This window comes from Triturus cristatus, chromosome 10 (genome assembly GCF_964204655.1).
Source record: "Triturus cristatus chromosome 10, aTriCri1.1, whole genome shotgun sequence".
NCBI classification, from domain to species: domain Eukaryota; kingdom Metazoa; phylum Chordata; class Amphibia; order Caudata; family Salamandridae; genus Triturus; species Triturus cristatus.
The window spans coordinates 964,791,069-964,809,493 of record NC_140593.1 but is presented as its reverse complement, the minus strand read 5'-3'; the positions used below and the strand labels follow the sequence as shown (position 1 = coordinate 964,809,493).

Here is an 18,425-nt window from a genome sequence, read left to right as displayed (position 1 = left end):
GTCCGTGAACACCTGCACTACACTTCCCCGGACAGAGGGAAGGAATGCTTTCAGTGCAAGCCGGATCGCCCGCAGCTCCAGCAGATTGATATGGAGCCTGGAGCCGGGATTTCGCCGGAGACCAGAGGCCTCTGATCTCCGCCTCTCCCATGTGGCCCCCCCATCCCAGGAGGGACACATCCGTCACTACTGTGTGCTCCGGTTGGGGAAGGGAGAGGGATCTGCAACCGAACCAATCACGGTCCGTGAGCCACCACTGCAAGACATGGTCGGACAGGTTGCCCCGATGCTGGGCCCATTGAAACTTCAGGTCCCACTGCATAGCCCGCATCCGCCACCTGGCGTGATGTACCAGCAGGATGCAGGAGGCCATCAGACCCAGAAGCCGCAGCACCAACCTGACCGAAACCCGGGATAAAGGCCGAAAGATACTTACTTACAAATAGAGCCTGAATATCTCGAACCCGCTGTCCCGGAGGATAGACCCGGAACTGCGCTGTGTCCAGAACCGCTCCGATGAAGAGGAGCTTCTGGGAGGGAATCAGATGCGACTTCGGCACATTGATGGAAAACCCCAGCAAATGCAGGAGGTCGGCCGTAGTCTGGAGGTGGGAGACGACTGCCTGGGGCGAGTCCACCTTCAACAACCAGTCGTCGAGATAGGGGGAAGACTGGAACCCCTAATCTGCGCAGGTGAGCTGCGACCACCGCCATCACTTTCGTGAACACCCGAGGGGCACTGGTGAGGCCGAAGGGGAGCACGGTAAACAAAGTGCTCGTGGCCTACAGTGAACCGCAGGTAACACCGGTGGGACAGCAGCACGGGGATGTGGAAGTAAGTGTCCTGCAAGTCCAACGCTACCATCCAGTCTCCAGGGTCTAGGGCAGCCAGAACCTGAGCTAAGGTGAGCATCTTGAACCGTTCCTTCCGGAGGAAGGCGTTGACGCTCCTGAGGTTCAAGATAGGGCGTAGGCCCCCTTTGCCCTTCTTGGGAACCAGAAAGTAGTGGGAATAACAACCCCGACCTACTTCTGGGCCAGGAACGCGCTCGATGGCCCCTTTGGCAGAAGTTGCAAGTGATCCACCGACATGCGGTGGTACTGCTGTGGCATGGCTGGAGGGGTCGTCTCGAAGGGGAGGGAGTAGCCCCTTCGGACGATTTGCAGCACCCACCTGTCCGATGTGATGGTACGCCAGTGGAGCAAGTGATGGCGAACTCTGCCTCCCACTGGCGTGGAATGGGGCAGAAGTGGACGGACCGGCTCTTTGTCCCCCTGCTCCACCTCGGTGGAATCCACGTCTGCGGCTGCGTTGAGGCTGGTTCTGCGGCCCGTGGCTAGACGGACGTGAGGGGGCACCCCTTCCTTGGCCACGAAAGGGGCGAACAGCGGAAGTTTGCGGGCGTGGGGCCAAGAGGCCCAAGGACTTGGCCGTAGCCCTAGAGTCCTTAAAGCGTTCCAGCGCACTATCCGCTTTGTCGCCAAAAAGGCGACAGCCATCAAAGGGCATGTCCATGAGGGTGCTCTGGACATCCCCGGAGAAGTTCGTGGATCTCAGCCAGACGTGGCGACGAATCGCCACCGTGGTCGCAATTGCCCTGCCTAGTGAGTCCGTTGTGTCCAGTTCACATCGGATTGAATACCGCGACGCATCCTGCCCCTCGGCAAGAGCCTGGGGGAGCCATGTCCGGGCCTCCTCCGGACACTGGGGCAGCACCGTATCCCACAAGGAGTGGGTGTAATGGTCTAAAAGGCATGCGGTGTTGATAGACCGCAACCCCAAACTAAGGGAGGAGAACAGTTTCTTCCCAAACTGTTCCAACCTTTTGGATTCCCAATCCGGGGGAGCGGACGGGAAGGAGGTCTGGGAGGTAGAGGCCTGGATAACCAGGCTCTCGGGCGTGGGGTGCACCGACAGAAAACTAGGGTCGCCCGGTGCATGGCGGTGGCACCGGGCCACGTTCCGGTCCACAGGAGGGACTGTGGAGGGCTTGGACCAGGTGCCCATCAGAACGTCGGTCAGTGCTTCATTGAACTGCAGCAGAGGCTCTGAGGAGCTTACCGGCGGTTGAAGCCTCAGTGAGGAGATTAGTCCTCACGGCCACAGCAAGAAGCTCCAGCCCGAGGGCTTCGGCCACCTTGAGCAGCACCACAGAATACGTAGCACCCTCCTCCGTAGCCATGGAGGGAGGAGAGATGAAGCCAGTGTCGGGGGAGGTATCAAGATCACTGGCATCCCCCAGTTCTTCTGCCCAGTCCTGAGATAACTGGCACTGCTGTACCAGAGGGTCCTCAGACCCCTCCCAGTCATCTCCGTCATCCGACTCCTGGTATACAGGTGGAAGGGTCGGAGCCGGGAGGAAGATGAAATTGTCATCCATTGGAACCGGATACGGTCGACGCCGGGCCCGGACCGGGACTAAACCGGGGTATGGCGCCAAGGGCGGGACCAGAGGGATCGGCACCGGCGGTGGGGTCGTAAGGTCGACCGGCGTCGACCAGGATCCAGGCCTGGATCCCTTGGGGGCCTGCGGCGTCGGGACCGAAGTCGACGACGGCGCCGGGGCCGAAGTCGACGACGGTGCAAGGACGGAGCCGCCGGCTCGCTAGGCCTCCCAGTCGAGCCTGTGGGGCCCGAAGGCGCGCAGGCAGGCGTCGCCGGCAGAGACAGGCTCCTCATGGCCACGAGGAAGTCTATGATCTCCACCGGAGTCGCGTCAGACCCAGGGACCGGAGGGTATGGGTTCGGACGGGACTCCTGCGGCTCCGACGGAGCCGCGCGGGTGGTGCCACCCGAACCCTCAGTCGAGTCGCGTGACCGGCGAGGGGAGTCAGAAGAGCGATGTCGCCTCTTCAACTTCTTCTTACTGTGCCTCGACTTACCTGAATGCGAGGACTTCAACCCCGACGAGCGGTGATGGCTGCAGCTCTGCGACCGGTCCCTCGACCGGGACCGTGAGCGGCACGGAGCCGACTGCCGGATCTTGAGCAGCTTGCGGGACCGCTCCCGCCTAGCCTTCGAGGTCAAGGCCCGGCATTCGAGGCACGACTCAGCATCGTGGTCGGCCCCAAGGCAATAGACACCCCGGTGGTGGTGATCCGTGACTGACATCATTCGGTGACAGGTGTCACAAGGTTTGAATCCAGGCATCCCTACCGGCACCAGAATCGAGGTCGACTGGAAATGGAACCAAAAGAGTTCAAAAAGTGGAGTCAAAAAGTGACTAAAAGGGTATGCTCTTCCCGGATCGTCGCTTACTGGCACGGAAAAAAGAAGAACTGACGTCAGCGCACGAGGGCGGCGTCTAAGTACTCCGACGACGTCATCCCAGCGATCACGACGCCGACGACGGACGCGGAGTCGCAGACGACGCCTAGCGACGCGCAAGGGTATTGCTGACGAAAAATCTTTCCTGATCCAGCCTGATGCCTGGGGATATTCTAAAGTGAGGAATTCAGATAGGAAGCACAGCAAACTGAAGTGCTCATGGCCCATCGTGAACTACAGGTAATGTCTGTGGGCTGGCACAATGGGGTATGTGAAAATAAACGTCCTGCAAGTTCAACACTACCATCCAGCTTCTGGAAACCAGGGCAGACAGGACCTGAGCCAGCATGAGCATTTTTAATTACTCCTTTTTTCAGGAAGTAGTTGAGGACGCAGATCCAGTATTGGTCAGAGGCCTCCGTCCTTTTACAGCACGAGAAAGTAGCAGGAATAGTAACTACAACTTACTTCTGATGTCAACACCCTCTCGATGGCTCCTTTGGTCGAAAGAGCCCACACTTCCTGATGCAGCATGAAGTGGACCTCTGTCAGCCGGTCTGAGTTGGCGAATGGTGGCATTGGTGGTGGGGTTTCTGTGAAGTGGGTAATCAAATTTGCAGCACCCATTTGTCTGAGGGGAAGGATGTCCATCAAGACTGGTGGTATCCTGCCACAGACCAGTTGCCTGTGATGGTGAGATGGCATATTGAAGGGGTTTGGGGCTGCGGCTGCCAGGGGTGGACTGGGCAGACCTTGGATCCCACAGCACTTGAGGGAACAGCCTCTGTGGCCACAAAAAGGACTGGCGAGTTTGCTGGTCATGGTGGATGGACAGAAATGCACACAGTTGGTAGCCCCTACCATGGCAAAAGAGGGGGCAAAAAACAGAGTTGTCCTTTTACAGGACTAAGGAGAGTCCCAACGACTGGGCAGTGGCTCTGCTGTCCATAAAGCGCTCAAGCACCAAAAAAGCGAGTGCCAATAAAGAACAAGTTACTTACCTTCGGTAACGATATATCTGTAAGAAACAGATTAGTTATAGATTCCTTACCTTAGAATTACCCCCAGGCGTCAGACTGGATCAGGAAAGTTTTTTTGTCAGCAGTACCACTGCGCATCGGAAGGTGGCATTGGTCGAGTTTGCGCCCTCACGTGTTGACGGGTCCCCAAAATGGTATCGTTCAAGACTTCATTGAAGAGAAGGCGAGACTCATAGCAATTTCGCCAGGTTGGAGGACCTCAGTCAAGAAGTATGTTTTGACTTCCTGACATGGGCGCTGTAGATCCAGAAAAAAGGCAGCTCTGCGCACCAGCATAGCGAAGGATGCACAGTCCTCTGTGGCCAGCCGAGAAGGGGCAAACAACACACTGTCTGTGGACGTATCTAGCCCACTGGCTTCTGGGAGCTCATCATACCAGTTGTATCCCTGATAGGACTGGTCAATGGTGTCATCATAGGTGATCTACTCGGAATCTGTGCCAAAAACGTCATGAATGAAGTGTTCCCTGCTTGAAGGCAGGAGAACAAAGTTAGAATCAGAGGATGGAAGAAGTGGTGTTGAACTCAACACCGGTCGGGGTCAGCACAATGCTGGTTCGTTGTTGGACAAAGGCATAGGTTGGTCTATCAGAGCTGATGAAGCCGGTGTCAGAGGATCACATATTGGTGTAGAGAATGGTGCCAGTAGCAGCATCGGTGCTGGGCTTAGTACGGATCCGGGAGTGGATCCAGAGGGTCAAACTGACACCAAGGGATGTTTTGCCAGCGGAGTCCCAGTTCAAGGAGTTGAGCAGGAGTCACCCCAGTTCTGTGAAACACGGGCTGGCTTGTAGCGGAGGTCGGTACCAGCACCAGCATGCTTTGGGAGCAGGTCCTGGAGGTGCAATGACCCCGCACCCTCTCAGGGGAATTGAAGCCCTGTTTAGATTGCTACTTCTTTTTTGACTTACTGGAGTAGTGCGACTTTGATGACTACATCTCTTGGGGGAGCTTGAGGGAACAAGATTATTGGGAACAGTCCCGACCCTGTGACTTTGAAAGATGCGTCCCTTTCTTATGACAGGTGGCAAACAACTTCACATCCAGTTCCCAGATTGCCTTTGGGAGCATCATGACGCAGTCACGGCCAGTTGTGGGACGACCCAAGACAGACCAAGTAGGGATCAGGGACTGACATCTGTCTGTGACGTACGAGTTACTTACTTTCGGTAACAATGTATCTGGTAGAGACGATTCTAGCCGCAGATTCCTTCACGTAGAATTATCCCCAGGCGTGAGACTGGATCCGGAAACTTTTTGCCACAGCATCCCTGCGCGCCGGGGGCGGGGCGACATCACGCGACTCCGCCCAGGCGTCGTCCGCGTACGTGACGTCAGCGAGGTCAAATAAGACCCGCCCCGGCGCGCCCATGTCAGTTTTCTTCGGAGAACTTTTCCGCACCACAACACGGAACCACCAGATAAACTGTGGGAGCATGGGAACAGTGTGCGAAGAGCAGAAAAATTGGAAAGAAACTGTGACTAACAACACCACCAGGGTAGTGCCAACACCGCAGACCCCAAGTGAAGGGAAAGAAGAAGAAGAACAAGCAGAAACCTGCGCAGCCACCCTGCCCGCACATAGACAGCCTCCCATCCCTGTGCCACGAAGGGAAGAACAGGCATAAAAGCCGTGGCACACGTAGGAAGCCCACCCCCCCTCATCCTGAGAAAGGAAGGGGACCAGTCCAAAGACAGACAGACAACAAACCACCAAGCCACCCCAACCTAAAGGGCAACCACCCGCAAGGGAAAGACATGGCCAGAGGACCCTCAACCAGAGGGCAGCAATGGAAGGAAGGGAGGGGAGGGAGGACAAGGGTAGAAGCAATCCCCCCAAACCTGGAGTAGCCAGAGCAGCAGGGCACCAGCGCACTGAAACCCCATCCTCCAACGAATCAAGGGAGGCACTCACAGGAGACACAGCCCCCCACCGGGAGGCAAGTACCGAAGACCAACCCAAGGGTCCTCGCAGAACAGGGGAGGAAGGGCGGGCCGTGAAGGAATCTGCGGCTAGAATAGTCTCTACCAGATACATCGTTACCTAAGGTAAGTAACTCGTACATCGGATAGAGACTACTAGCCGCAGATTCCTTCATGTAGAATAGATACCCTACCAATACTCCCTGGGAAGGAGGGTCTGCGAAAGGACCCCACCAGCCAAAGCAGAACAGAGGTCCCCACCGGGGACCAAATCTGTGGAGCAGGTAGAACCTTGTCCCTGCCAGGCCAAGGGAACCCCACAAGCAGAACCCCACCGACCCCAAGGGGACGCAGGAGAGAAGGAAGGCTTAAGAGACTCGTACACTCACAGCAGAGGAACCAAGGGCAAGGACGGAGAGGCCAAAGCACTCCACTCCCCCACAAGGCAACATAGCTTCCTCCGATTGCCAAGACATGAAGACAGAAGAAGAAGAAGCCTAGAGGGCTCAAGGAAACCAAGGAGAAGGCGGCGAGCCCAATCCAGATGGAGAGCAGCCTGCCAGCCAGAACAATGCCGGCAGTCAAGGCCAGAGGCAAGAAGATCAGCCCAAAGCCTCAGGAAGACCAAGTAGGCAACGCCTGGCCAGGGAGAACACAGGGACATCCCAGACCGCAGAACTGGAGCAGGGAGAGGAGGAGAGGCCCGGGCCACCACCACGAGTGGCCGCGCACACGACCTCAGGAAGCAAAATCAACCTACGTAAACACCATGGAGAACAGGTACCCCAAGGCGTCCAGAACCCCCCAGCAGAGCACAAGCCATATGACAGCCACCCTAACCCCACATAAGGCACGTGAAGTCCCAATATATGGGAACCCTCTTTGGAAGAACTTCCGCAGCAGAGGAAGAAACAAAAGAACCACGGGGGGAGGGGGGGAAGCACCCTTGCTACAGGCTTGACAGCAGCCCAAGCAAAGCAGAGGCCCAATCTCCGGGCCAAGTCTGCACAACAACTCCTGCAGAACTCGCACACAACAACAAAGGGGCCGTCCAGAAGCCAACAATGCCAAAGTCCCAAGGAGGACGTAAACGGCCAGAAAAACATACTCCACAACCATAACCGCCGGCCTAAGAATGGCCAAAGGCAACCCTAACTCAGAAGTCACTGAGGATGGGACGGAGGAGGAGGACGGAGCCCTGCCAAGAGCCTCTGGATGGCGGAGTCGGCTGGGGCGTGAAACAGACTGCCATCAAATGGGAGATCAATGAGCCTCTCCCGAATATTTTCGGGGAAGACGCCGTCACGAAGCCAAGCATGGCGACGGTGGGCGACTGAGGAAGCCATGGCCCGGCCCAGCGCCTCAGACGTCCAGAGCGGAGCGGAGAATAAACGCCGCAAGCTCCCGGCCATCCAGTGCATGGTGCCGCAAATCCACCTGAGCAGACTCCTGGGACGCTGCAGACCCCAGAGACTCAGCCGAGTTCCACAAACAGGAGGAGGCCCTAGCCAGCACACAGAAGGTGTTAAGGGCCCGCAGGGCTGCGCTGGTCGAGGCGAAAATGTTGCGTCCCCAAGTGTCCAGCCAACGGGCCTCTCTGGACGGCGGAGCCAACAGGGGCGGCAGGCAGGGAAAAGCAGTCCGCAGAAGGGGACTGGCGGCTGAGGGATGAATGGACAAGCGGCGTCGGAAGGTGCCGATGCAGAAGATGCGGCGGCACCGGGTCCCCAGAGACAGGACGCCTCCAAGCCCCAGTAAAGGCAGAAAGGAGCGAACCTTCAGAGGGAAGTAAGATTTCCCTCCCACCAGAGCCCTGGTGGAGGACCGCCAACAGATGGTCCGCCGGAAAGTGAGTCACCGGGTCACCCATGCGCAGGATGCCCACAGCCGCGGACACCACGTGAGCGAAAGCCACACCCGCATCCATAGGGTCCCGCGGTGGAGAAAGAAGCTCCTCTGTGGGCGATGGCTGCAAACTAAGGCGGCCGTCCCCGAGGCCAAGCGAGGCGGGCAAGGGCCAGACCTGGAAGTCAGGAGGAGCCGAAGAATGAGGGACCTGCCGCTCTTCCGACAAACACCCCTGCCTCAGAAAGGGCGGGAAGCCACCCTTCGACACCGGTGAAAAGGACACCACACGGCGACCAGTCTCCGAGGAGGACGACACCAATATGCAGCCTGCCTCCGGATCCGTAGATTCCGCTGCTTGAGGCAGGACATCGGCGCCATCCGGCATCGCCGGGCAAGGGACCTCCAAGTGACCCCGCACCGGAGCGGGGGCCCGGAGTAGAGCTGGAGCTGCAACAGCCCCGGAGCGGCGCAGGACGGCGCCGGTCCGACCCCCGCCGAGGCAACCACCTGCGTGGGGGAACAGGATGGGCCCAGGGAGGGGCCCGAAGCCTTCCGCCGGCCACAGCCCAGGATGTGGCGAAGGTCGCCCGGCAACCCCTGTGACGGCGCCAGGGACGATACAACCTCAGACTCGCCCTCCAACGAGGCAGCCGCCTGTGAGGAGGTTCGAGAGGGGCCCGGAGAGGGACGCGGGGTCTGCCCTCGACCCGGAGTGGGACGAGGAGGGGCCACCGACCCCTGTGGCTCCGCACGGTTCAGCTGCTGCCAGGACCACCCTGCCAAGGAACCGAGGGGTTGCATCCCCGAGCCCCGTCGACCTACCGCGACACCACAGGGACCCCGCGGGGGTTGGGGCGAGGCAGAGACATCGTGGCATGAAGGAGGTGCCGCAGTGGAGCCGCACCCCAACAGCACGACCTCCTCCAAGTCTGGATCCGACCCAGTCGGAGCCGGGGCAAGCGCCACCGCGGAGGGCCCTGCGCAAGGCGAGGAATCCGCCGACGCCCCAGGAGGAGACGCCAGCGAGGCCTGCAAAGCCACGGCGTATGTCTCCATCTGGACTCTTGATACCCCAACACCGGGAAACGGTGGATAGGACGATACGCGAGTCCACGTCCCCGGTAGGCCGGACACCAGCCCCCGGGGACGAACTGCGACACTTACCCACTGGGAAGCGAGGCTCACGGACATCAGAGAAAAGCGAGGACGATGACCACGGCCGGACCTGAAGCCGTCTGCGCAAGCAGACCGAGGGGAGGACGTCGACCTGGAGAGACGCGCCGAGAGAAGTTTCATTCGGCGCTCCCACAACGACTTCGGCTTCAACATTTGGCACGCCGCACAATGGGAGGTGCCGTGATCCTCCCCCAAACACCACATGCAAATGAGGAGAGGGTCCGTCGCCGACATAAGACGCCCACAAAACGTGCAAGATTTAAAGCCCGAAGGCATTCGCACACTGTTCCAACCAAAAAAGAGTGGAAGAAAGTGGGCCTTAAACAGGCCCGCAGCAAGGAACGGATCCGCGTTGCACGCGGAAAAGGAAAAAACAGACGTGGGCGCACCGGGGCGGGTCTTATGTAACCTCGCTGACTTCACGTACGCGGACGACGCCTGGGCAGAGTCGCGTGATGTCGCCCCGCCCCCAGCGCGCAGGGATGCTCTGGCAAAAAGTTTCCGGATCCAGTCTCACGCCTGGGGATAATTCTACGTGAAGGAATCTGCGGCTAGCAGTCTCTATCAGATATTCCGCACAGGACTTAATCAACTTGGGGACATGTCCTTTGCACAGTGGATACAATTGATTAAAAATAGCCTCAAAAAGCAGAGGAAAAATAGTCTCAAAGATATCATAAAAAGCTCTGGGTCCAGAAAGGAACTGATGTCAGCACTTCTGGGTGGCACCTATATAGGCCAGTGCACGTCACATCTGATGTAAATGATGCAGAACCGTAGCCACCATCTTCAGGGGTGCAAAGATACTACTTCTAAGTTTTCTGGATCCAGCCTGATGCCTTGGGAATATTCTGAAGTGAGGAATCTGCAGTTCTAAGTCTCTATCAGAAGCAAAAGACATTGATTTAAAAATACCTAAATAAACATTAGCCAAGAATGTTCCCTTTTGCTCCATTTGAACTGGACGGTCAGAAAAATATGTGCACCGAGTCTGAGAAGCATAGGCCTTCAAACCACCATGCTTAAGTGCTTAATAGTTAGCTGCGCAAGAGGTCTTTACACCGCTACCAATCTTATGGTATACGGCATCATTTGGTGCACAATCCTCTGGGTTCATTGCAGTCTTTCTAATCAAAGGTGCTAAGATGTTATCAACCACAAGGAGATGATGGACTGAGCACTGACACTTTTCAGACACTCACTCCCAGTCACAGATTTGGGTTGAATCAATCATAGTTCTTTAGGTCACTTCGCCACCTCAGTTCAGACCCAGCTATATGCAAATCAGTCTTGACCCTGAGCCTCATGGGAATAGTCCAGCTCGAACTGCCAGGCCAGGTCTTCCCTGAACCAAGCACCCTGGGACCGGTTTCAGGGTAACACTCCTCATTAGCCACCTCACCAAGAACTCTGCCACCGCCAAAACCAACCTCCCCGAAGGAACGAAGGCCGTCGCCGATTGGATAAAGAACAGTCGCCTGAAACTGAACTCGGACAAGACAGAGGTCCTCATCCTCTGCTCCACCCCTTCCGCCTGGGACGACTCTTGGTGGCCGACCACACTGGGTTCCGCACCGACACCAACCAACCATGCACGCAACCTAGGGTTCATCCTGGACTCATCGCTCTCAATGACCAAGCAAGTCAACGCCGTCTCCTCCTCCCGCTTCAACACCCTCCGCAAGATCTACAGATGGATCCCCACTGAAACCAGAAAGACAGTCACCTAGGCCCTCGGCAGCAGCAGACTGGACTACGGCAATGCCCTCTAAGCAGGAACCGCAGCGTAACTCCAGAAAAGACTACAACACATACAGAACGCCTCGGCACGCCTCATCCTCGACATCCCCCGCCGCACCCACATCACAGCTCACCTGAGAGACCTGTACTGGCTCCCAGTCAGCAAGAGGATCACCTTCAAGCTCATCACCCACGCTTACAAGGCATTCCACAACACCGAACCAGTATACCTCAACCAACGACTCACCTTCTACAACCTGAACCGCCTGCTTCGCTCCACCGACCTCGCCAACATTCCACGCATCCACAGGACGACCACCGGCTGCAGATCATTCTTCTACCTCGCCGCCAAGACATGGAACACCCTCCCCACCGACCTGCGACAGACCCAGGACCTGCTGACCTTCAGGAGACATCTCAAGACCTGGCTGTTCGAGCAGTAGCTGCACCCCCTCCTCCCCTCAGCGCCGTGAGACCCTCACGGGTGATTAGTGCGCTCTGCAAATGTTTGATTGATTGATTGATTGATTAGCCAGGCTAGCTTGAATCCAGTGACAGTGAGCAAGAGACTCACGTCTGGGCATACCCTGCCAACTTAGGGTGAACAAAGCAAGGAGATGATGGATGGAGCGCTAAAACTTTTCAGACACTCACCCCCAGTCACAGATCTGGGTAGAATCCATCATTGTTCTTTAGCTCACTTCGCCACCTCAGTTCAGACCCAGCTATATGCAAATCAGTCTTGACCCTGTGCCTCACGGGAACAGTCCAGCCTGAATTGCCAAGCCAGGTCATCTCTGAACCGGAAACAAGCATCCTCGGAGCGGTTTCGGGGTAACACCCCATATCAGCCTGGTTAGCTTGAATCCAGTGGCAAAGTAAGCAAGGGACCCACATCTGGGCATACACTGCCAACTTAGGGCAAACAAAGCAACCACAAGGAGATGACGGATGGAGCGCTGAAACTTTTCAGACACTCACCCCCAGTCACGGATCTGGCTTGACTCCATCATTGTTCTTTAACTCACTTAGCCACCTCAGTTCAGACCCAGCTATATGCAAAATCAGTCTTGACATGGCTTGGCAGCTCGAGCTGGAATGTTACCATGAACCTTGACCGAAAAATGCATGACAACGATGTCACATCTGTTATTGTAAAGTGTTACTGATAAGACAACAAAGCTGCAGGATCTAATTCAGTCCTCCCTAGTGGCTGTGCCAAGCTTCACTTTTACCAGACTATGCCTCGAGATATTTTATTTGATGGAAATGTGTGGGTAGAAGGTATTAATTACAAGAACACTGCACTAAATTACAGTACACTGGCCAACGTAATAAAGATATTATTCATGAAACCATTCAGAGGCCTTCAGATCAGTAACAATCCATGTTAGCCATTATCCAAAGCAAATGAAAGGCTAAATCACTTAAGATTAACCAAAACAATAATTAAACACATTGGTTGTTGGACACTGCTTAAATATCAATGGAAACCATTCATTACAAAATCTTTAAATAAAATCAAATTTGGTATATTTTCCAAAGATACCTTCACATGAAATGTACTCTCTATGAACTGCAAAGACTTTCTGAAGTGCTTTACCTTTGCCTGTTTTCGGATCACGGACCGCCTTCTTTGGACTACTGGCAATATTCTTGCCAGTGCCTGGCACTGTGCTTGGTGGAGTATCTGCTGATGTAGCAAGATTTTTTTGGATGGTCTTCTTTGCATTCTGCGACATGACCTCTGGCTGGGTTTTCTGAATAGTGTTACAACGCACAGCTGCACAGAATAAAAAAGAAATACATTTAGCAAGGAAAACTAGCAGGTGTATGCGATCTTCTAAGACCAAGTAATTCATTACAGACTAAGTGGCTTTCTTTCACAATCCTTTTGATTAACCTCCTCTCACATATAAGCTAGCATACTGCACAGCCCGTTGTCCAAGTAAACATTTTTATGTACTTGTGTAACTGCAATGCAAATGAAAGGTGGACTTCTACATCAACCCCGCTGCACTGCAGGACGGATAATCAACAACCATGCTGAAGAATCAATGGTACACATTATGTTCACCTCAAGTGAGAGCTTATCTGCAGAATAACAATACAGCATACACACAGCTGCGCTGTCAAGCCAGATATAAAATGTTTGGCACAACCACCTCTCCTAAAGCGGTCTGACTTCACTTATAGTTCTAAGGCTTGATAGTTTGAGAAGGGGAGTGTGGTTTTCCTTTTTGCAGTTCTGAACATGTCCATGTGCAGGATACCCACAAAGAGAGGTGCATTAGAGTCTGTGCTTCTAGCTGAGTGGGCACCAACTCTACATCCGAGCTTTAGCTCCTGTACTCTGCACTATTCCGTGCTTGTTCGATGCCTGTCCTTATTTCCAAATGACACAAACTAGTTTCTGAAGTCTTTGAAGCTCTATTTCAGAAGAACTCAAAACGACTTTTAATGTCCAAAGGAAAAACTGCTTTTTCTGCTGCAGAAGAACTTCACAAAAGAAAGGGAGGTAAAATGGTCTCTTCCTTTAATCAAGTGGATAGATAAAATGAAGATGACTTTTCAAAATAAATGTGTCCTTGTGAAATCTTCTATATGATTCTTCGCTTGAAAAATCCTGAAGTGCTCACATTTTATGTTGATGTTGAAACCATAAGGATCACAGTATTCCACTAAATGGACACTGCACTGAATTCCTGTAGATGGGGGAACTCATTAACGCTCCTATAACTCTATCCTGCTCTAGCCCACAGCTGGCTTAGCAATTTGAAGAGAGGGTCTATCTAATAAACCACCTTGCGGGAAGATAAGCTGTTTAGTTGTTTTAAAAATTAAAAAAATGGCAGTCAAACTGACTCAATCCAGTCCGCTAAATGAAAGTGGTATGGTAAAACCACGTGTGGACTATTAGTGGTAGAGGATCTAGTGTGATGAACATGTCCATGCAGTTGGTATGGAGATCTGTCCAGATTCAGACCAGCACTCACTCTTTAATTATCATTTGATTGGTTTCATTTAGCTCTACTGTTCAAAGTTCCAATTTGTTTGTGTTATATGAAATGGATCTTGACTCAATTTTCAAAAGAACAGCTTATTAATGAATGGTTCTGGGTTCAATGCAGTTCACGCACATTGCTACGTCAGAAACAACCATTCCAGGTTAAGAATCCTAGAAGAAAATCAATGTTATCAACATATGCCACCATTTCTTTATGCACACTTTTTTAAAGACTTCAATATAAAACAACCACTACTTATACTTATTTAAATCCAATACTGGTCCCATCATTTCAATAACTGATAGTATTTACCCGCTCGCCATTGTCTAATGGTGCCCATGTATTATTAAGTCAATGTCCTCGTTTTACGGTCATAAATCCGGTCTACTTTAGCGGTTTTCTAAAATCATTTCTTCCTATTTTGGGGAGGGGGGTGATAGGTGGCTGCTGCTGTGGTCACTAAGTAGAACAGCCAGGTCTTTAGTCCTCGTCTGAATTCCTGCAGGGTAGGGTGAGGTACGGAGGTGGAGGCTGTTCCAAGTTTATGCAGCCAGGTAGGAGAAAGAGCGTCCGCCGCTTCTGCTTCAGCGGAAGCACGGCGTGTAAGAAAGGTAGGCGGAGCGCAGGTGTCTGACAGGTGTGTGGAGGTTCAGTCTGTGGTTTGGGTGGGCTGGTCCTTGATTGTGCAAGACTTTGTAGGAGTGAGTCAGTATTCTGAACTGACACCTTTTGTGTAAGGGGAGCCAGTGGAGTGGTTTGTGGTGGGGGTGATGTTGGCTCGCCTAGGTAGGTTGAGTAGGAGCCTGGTTGCTGAGTTCTGGATGGTCTGCAGTCTGTTTAGTGACTGGATGGTGACTCCCATGTAGAGAGAGTTGCCACAGTCCAGGCGGCTGGTGATGAGGGCCTTGGTGACAGTGCATCTGATGCTGATGGGGATCCACTTGAAGATTTTCCGGAGCATTAGGAGCGTGAGGAAACATGCTGAGGAGACACTCTTGATCTGTTTTTTCATTGTGAATCTGCTGTCAAGTATGATGCCGAGGTTCCTAGCATGGTCTGCATGTGTGGGGACCAGATCAGCTGGCCACCAGGTGTCGTTCCAGGGGTTGAAGTTGTTCCCGAACATGAGTACCAACGTATTGTCATTGTTGAGCTTGAGGCAGTAAGTCTGCATCCAGCTTGTGACGCTTGTCAAACATCTGTGGAAATTATTTTGGGTGATAGTTGGGGGTCGGCGAATAGGGAGAGTATGAGCGGAGAGTCGTCAGCTTATAAAATGATTTTCATACCGCGGGCTCTGACTAGGGTGGCAGGAAGGGCCATGAATTCATTGAACCGGGTGGGACTCAGTGAGGATCCCTGGGGGCGCCACAGATGTATTTTGGGCCCGAGGTGTAGGGTGGCAGGTGGACACGGAGTTCTTCAGTAAAGAACGATGTGATCTAGTTTAGGGTGTCCCCTTGTATTTTCATCTGGTAGAGTGTCAGGAGGGTGTGGTGGGGCAGTGTATCAAACGCTGTAGAGAGGTCGAGGAGGATCAGGGCTGCAGTGTCTCCCTGGTCTAGGAGGGATCTGATGTAATCAGTGGCCCCTATTAGGGCAGTCTCTGTGCTGTGGTTTGGGCAGGACCCTGATTGGGAGAGGTCCAGGAGGTGGTTTGTTTCCAGGTAGATGGTGAGATGGCGATTGATGGCTTTTTCCAGGACTTTAGCCAGCAAGGGCAGGAGTGAGAGGGGGTCGGTAGTTTTTAAGTTCCTCTGGGTCTGTGGAGTGCTTTGTGAGGCAGGGTTTGCTTTCTGCATGTTTCCATTGGGAAGGACGCCAAGGTGATTGAGGTATTCAGAATTGAGGTGTGCTCTTTGCTGATGGTGTTGTTTCCCAGGTTGAACATGTGGTGGGGACAAGGGTCTCTAGGGACTCCTGAGTGGATGGATCTCATGATGGCGGCAGTGGACTGCATGGTGAGAGGGTACCATGCTGCGATCCTTGGCATCGAGGTGGAGTTGGTGAGGTCCAGTAGGCTGTGGGTGTAGGTGGCTGGCTTACTATATGGTGCACACGTAAAGGAGAGATACACCTTGCACTAACCCAGGCAGCCTTCTTGGTGATTTTAGTAGTCTTTAAAGCTTTCAAAGGGGTAGCTGTGAAGAGCAGCCTTCAGGCTTATCTTGAAGTTGTGTAAAGCAGCCTGTTTTACTAATTTCAATTGGGAGTGTACATCAGATGAAAAAGAACCACACAGTGTTTATGAAAAATAAGTAAATGTATCAACACAACACAATCTCTCTCACTTTGGTACATCTCCTAACCGGAGATATCAAATAATACACACAAGGACACTTCAAAGAAATCAGATAAGTAGCACAAATATACACTGATCTCCAAGGGGAGACCAAACAATATACTAAATAAGTGGAATGTGAATTGCAAAGGAGAATGGGACTTGGACCAAAGGACTTAGAAGAGTTTGAGGAACCACCTAAGTTAAGTACTCAGGAACCCAAGTAGGCTGCATGAAGAGTGGAAACACAGCTGCTTGTTCAACAGGTGTCAATGGAGAAGTTGCAGTTTTAAACAAAAAGGACCTTTCTCAGAGGACTCCGAAGAAACCCTTTTGAGGACGGAAGGTTTGAGAGTGGATGCTCCACGTTACCTGCACCAGGGAAGCCAGGTGCATTGGGGTGAAATGACGTCAGAACCACTCAACGACGACAATGGGCAACTCTGGAAGAAAGGCCTCTGGAGAAGTCTGTGAAGAAGTCCGGCGGAATACAAGGGTGGATTCTTGAAGAGCTGAACCTGCAAGCAGAGGGGACAGTCTATGCCACTTGGAGGTGTCGAAGAAGCATGGAAGCACAATGCCCACCTTTGTCAGGAAGTTCATAAGAGTTCACGAGGACCGTGTCGCTGCAGCTGTGGGGACCCAGCGACACTGTGGAAGACCAGGAGTCGTACACGAGCTGTCCGACGTCGGATGTTGGTGGTCGGTGTCCGGCGGGAGCCCTAAAAAAACCTTGGTAGCCGCAACTGGCGTGGAAGACGAAAAAATGCAATCGCTGCGACCAGCAAGGTCCAAGGGACTCCAAGGTCGTAAACATGTGCAGGAGAGTCAGAGCAGGTCTCAGGAAAGCAGGGGAGCCCACCAAAGCAGGGGATGACCCTCGAGAGGACACAGGCCAAAAGCACAAGACACAGGAGGACCTAAGGCAGCTCACCAAAGATGGAGGCCCATGTTGCAAGGGATGCATAGAGGATTCAGTTCTTTGAAGGATGAGATGCTGGAGGCTAGAGCTTCTTGTAGCCCCAAGATCTCTGGCGTGCAGAGCCAACAAGTCTTTCCAATGACAAGTTGACGAGGTGCACAGGGGTTTCGGTCCCAGCGGCTCAAACAAGGGACACTGTCCTCCAAATTGCAGAGAAGACAGGTCAGACCTCGTGGAAACCACAGAACCACCACCTGTGTTGCTGAGTCTAGGGAAGTATGTAGCACAACAGGCGCAGCAGACCTGTCAGCTCGGATTAGGTGCCTGCAAATGCAGGGGCGTGAGAGCGACTCCTTCACTCAAAGGGAGATTACTTCGGATGTCCTTGTTGCCCACAGGACCCTGGAGAGCCTTAGCGAAGCGCTGACGAGGCAGAATACTTTGCAGAACAGCAAGACCAGGAGCAGCAGGATTCTTCTTTGACGCGGTCTCTGTTCCAGATGAAGTCCAGCAAAGTCCAAATGTCCAGAGGGTCAAAGAGTGTCTTGATTTCAGTGATGAGTCTTGTTCCAGGACGAATCTCAGGACCCACCCACGGGGGAGCCCTTAAATAACCAAGGAAAGGGTTAGAACAACTCAGATTTCTCCCAGAGGTGGGGCTGGACATAGGGGAGGATACTCCTTGCTTTGTCCAGTTTAGTGCCAGAGCAGGTACCAACCAAGGGTTCCTGAACTGGCTCAAAATGCTTTATGCAAGGAGGGCACCAAATGTTCCCATCAATGCAGTCTGGTGGTGCTGGAAAACGCCCCCACCCCAGACCAATACACTAAGTCCTGTCTAGGAGGTGGTCACACCTGCCAGTGACAGGAAACCTATTGTTCTACCTTCCCCTGCTCGAGCTGAGCTCAGCAGCAGGAGGGCAGAACAGTGTCGATGGTCGTCTGCAGCAGTAGCTTGCTGGCAGACCCAGAAACCGGGAGTACAGGGGGCTCCTCTAAGGAGCTCCCCAGTACATGTGATCATACTTCAACACCGGAATCGGTGTTGGGGTAGGATTCCAACATGTTTGATACAAAACATGACCAGGTTCAGTGCAGCCATTATATAGTTAGACATCTCGTAATGACTGATGTCCACTACATGTCTCAAAATGGCTGACCACACTTACAAAGCCTGGAAAATAAATACCGTGGTTTGTATGGGTGTCCTGCTCATGCAT

At 53.4% G+C, this 18,425-nt stretch overlaps 1 protein-coding gene across 1 annotated transcript in view; it reads right to left on the bottom strand.

The window, feature by feature from the left end:
• The window catches only part of SMG1 (SMG1 nonsense mediated mRNA decay associated PI3K related kinase), a 1,471,505-nt gene that overhangs the window by 35,617 nt on the left and 1,417,463 nt on the right, over positions 1-18,425 (bottom strand). Inside the window, exon 61 of the mRNA XM_085628855.1 lies at positions 12,598-12,777. Coding sequence (XP_085484981.1) covers positions 12,598-12,777 — 180 coding nt within the window. The remainder of the gene's footprint in view (positions 1-12,597; positions 12,778-18,425) is intronic.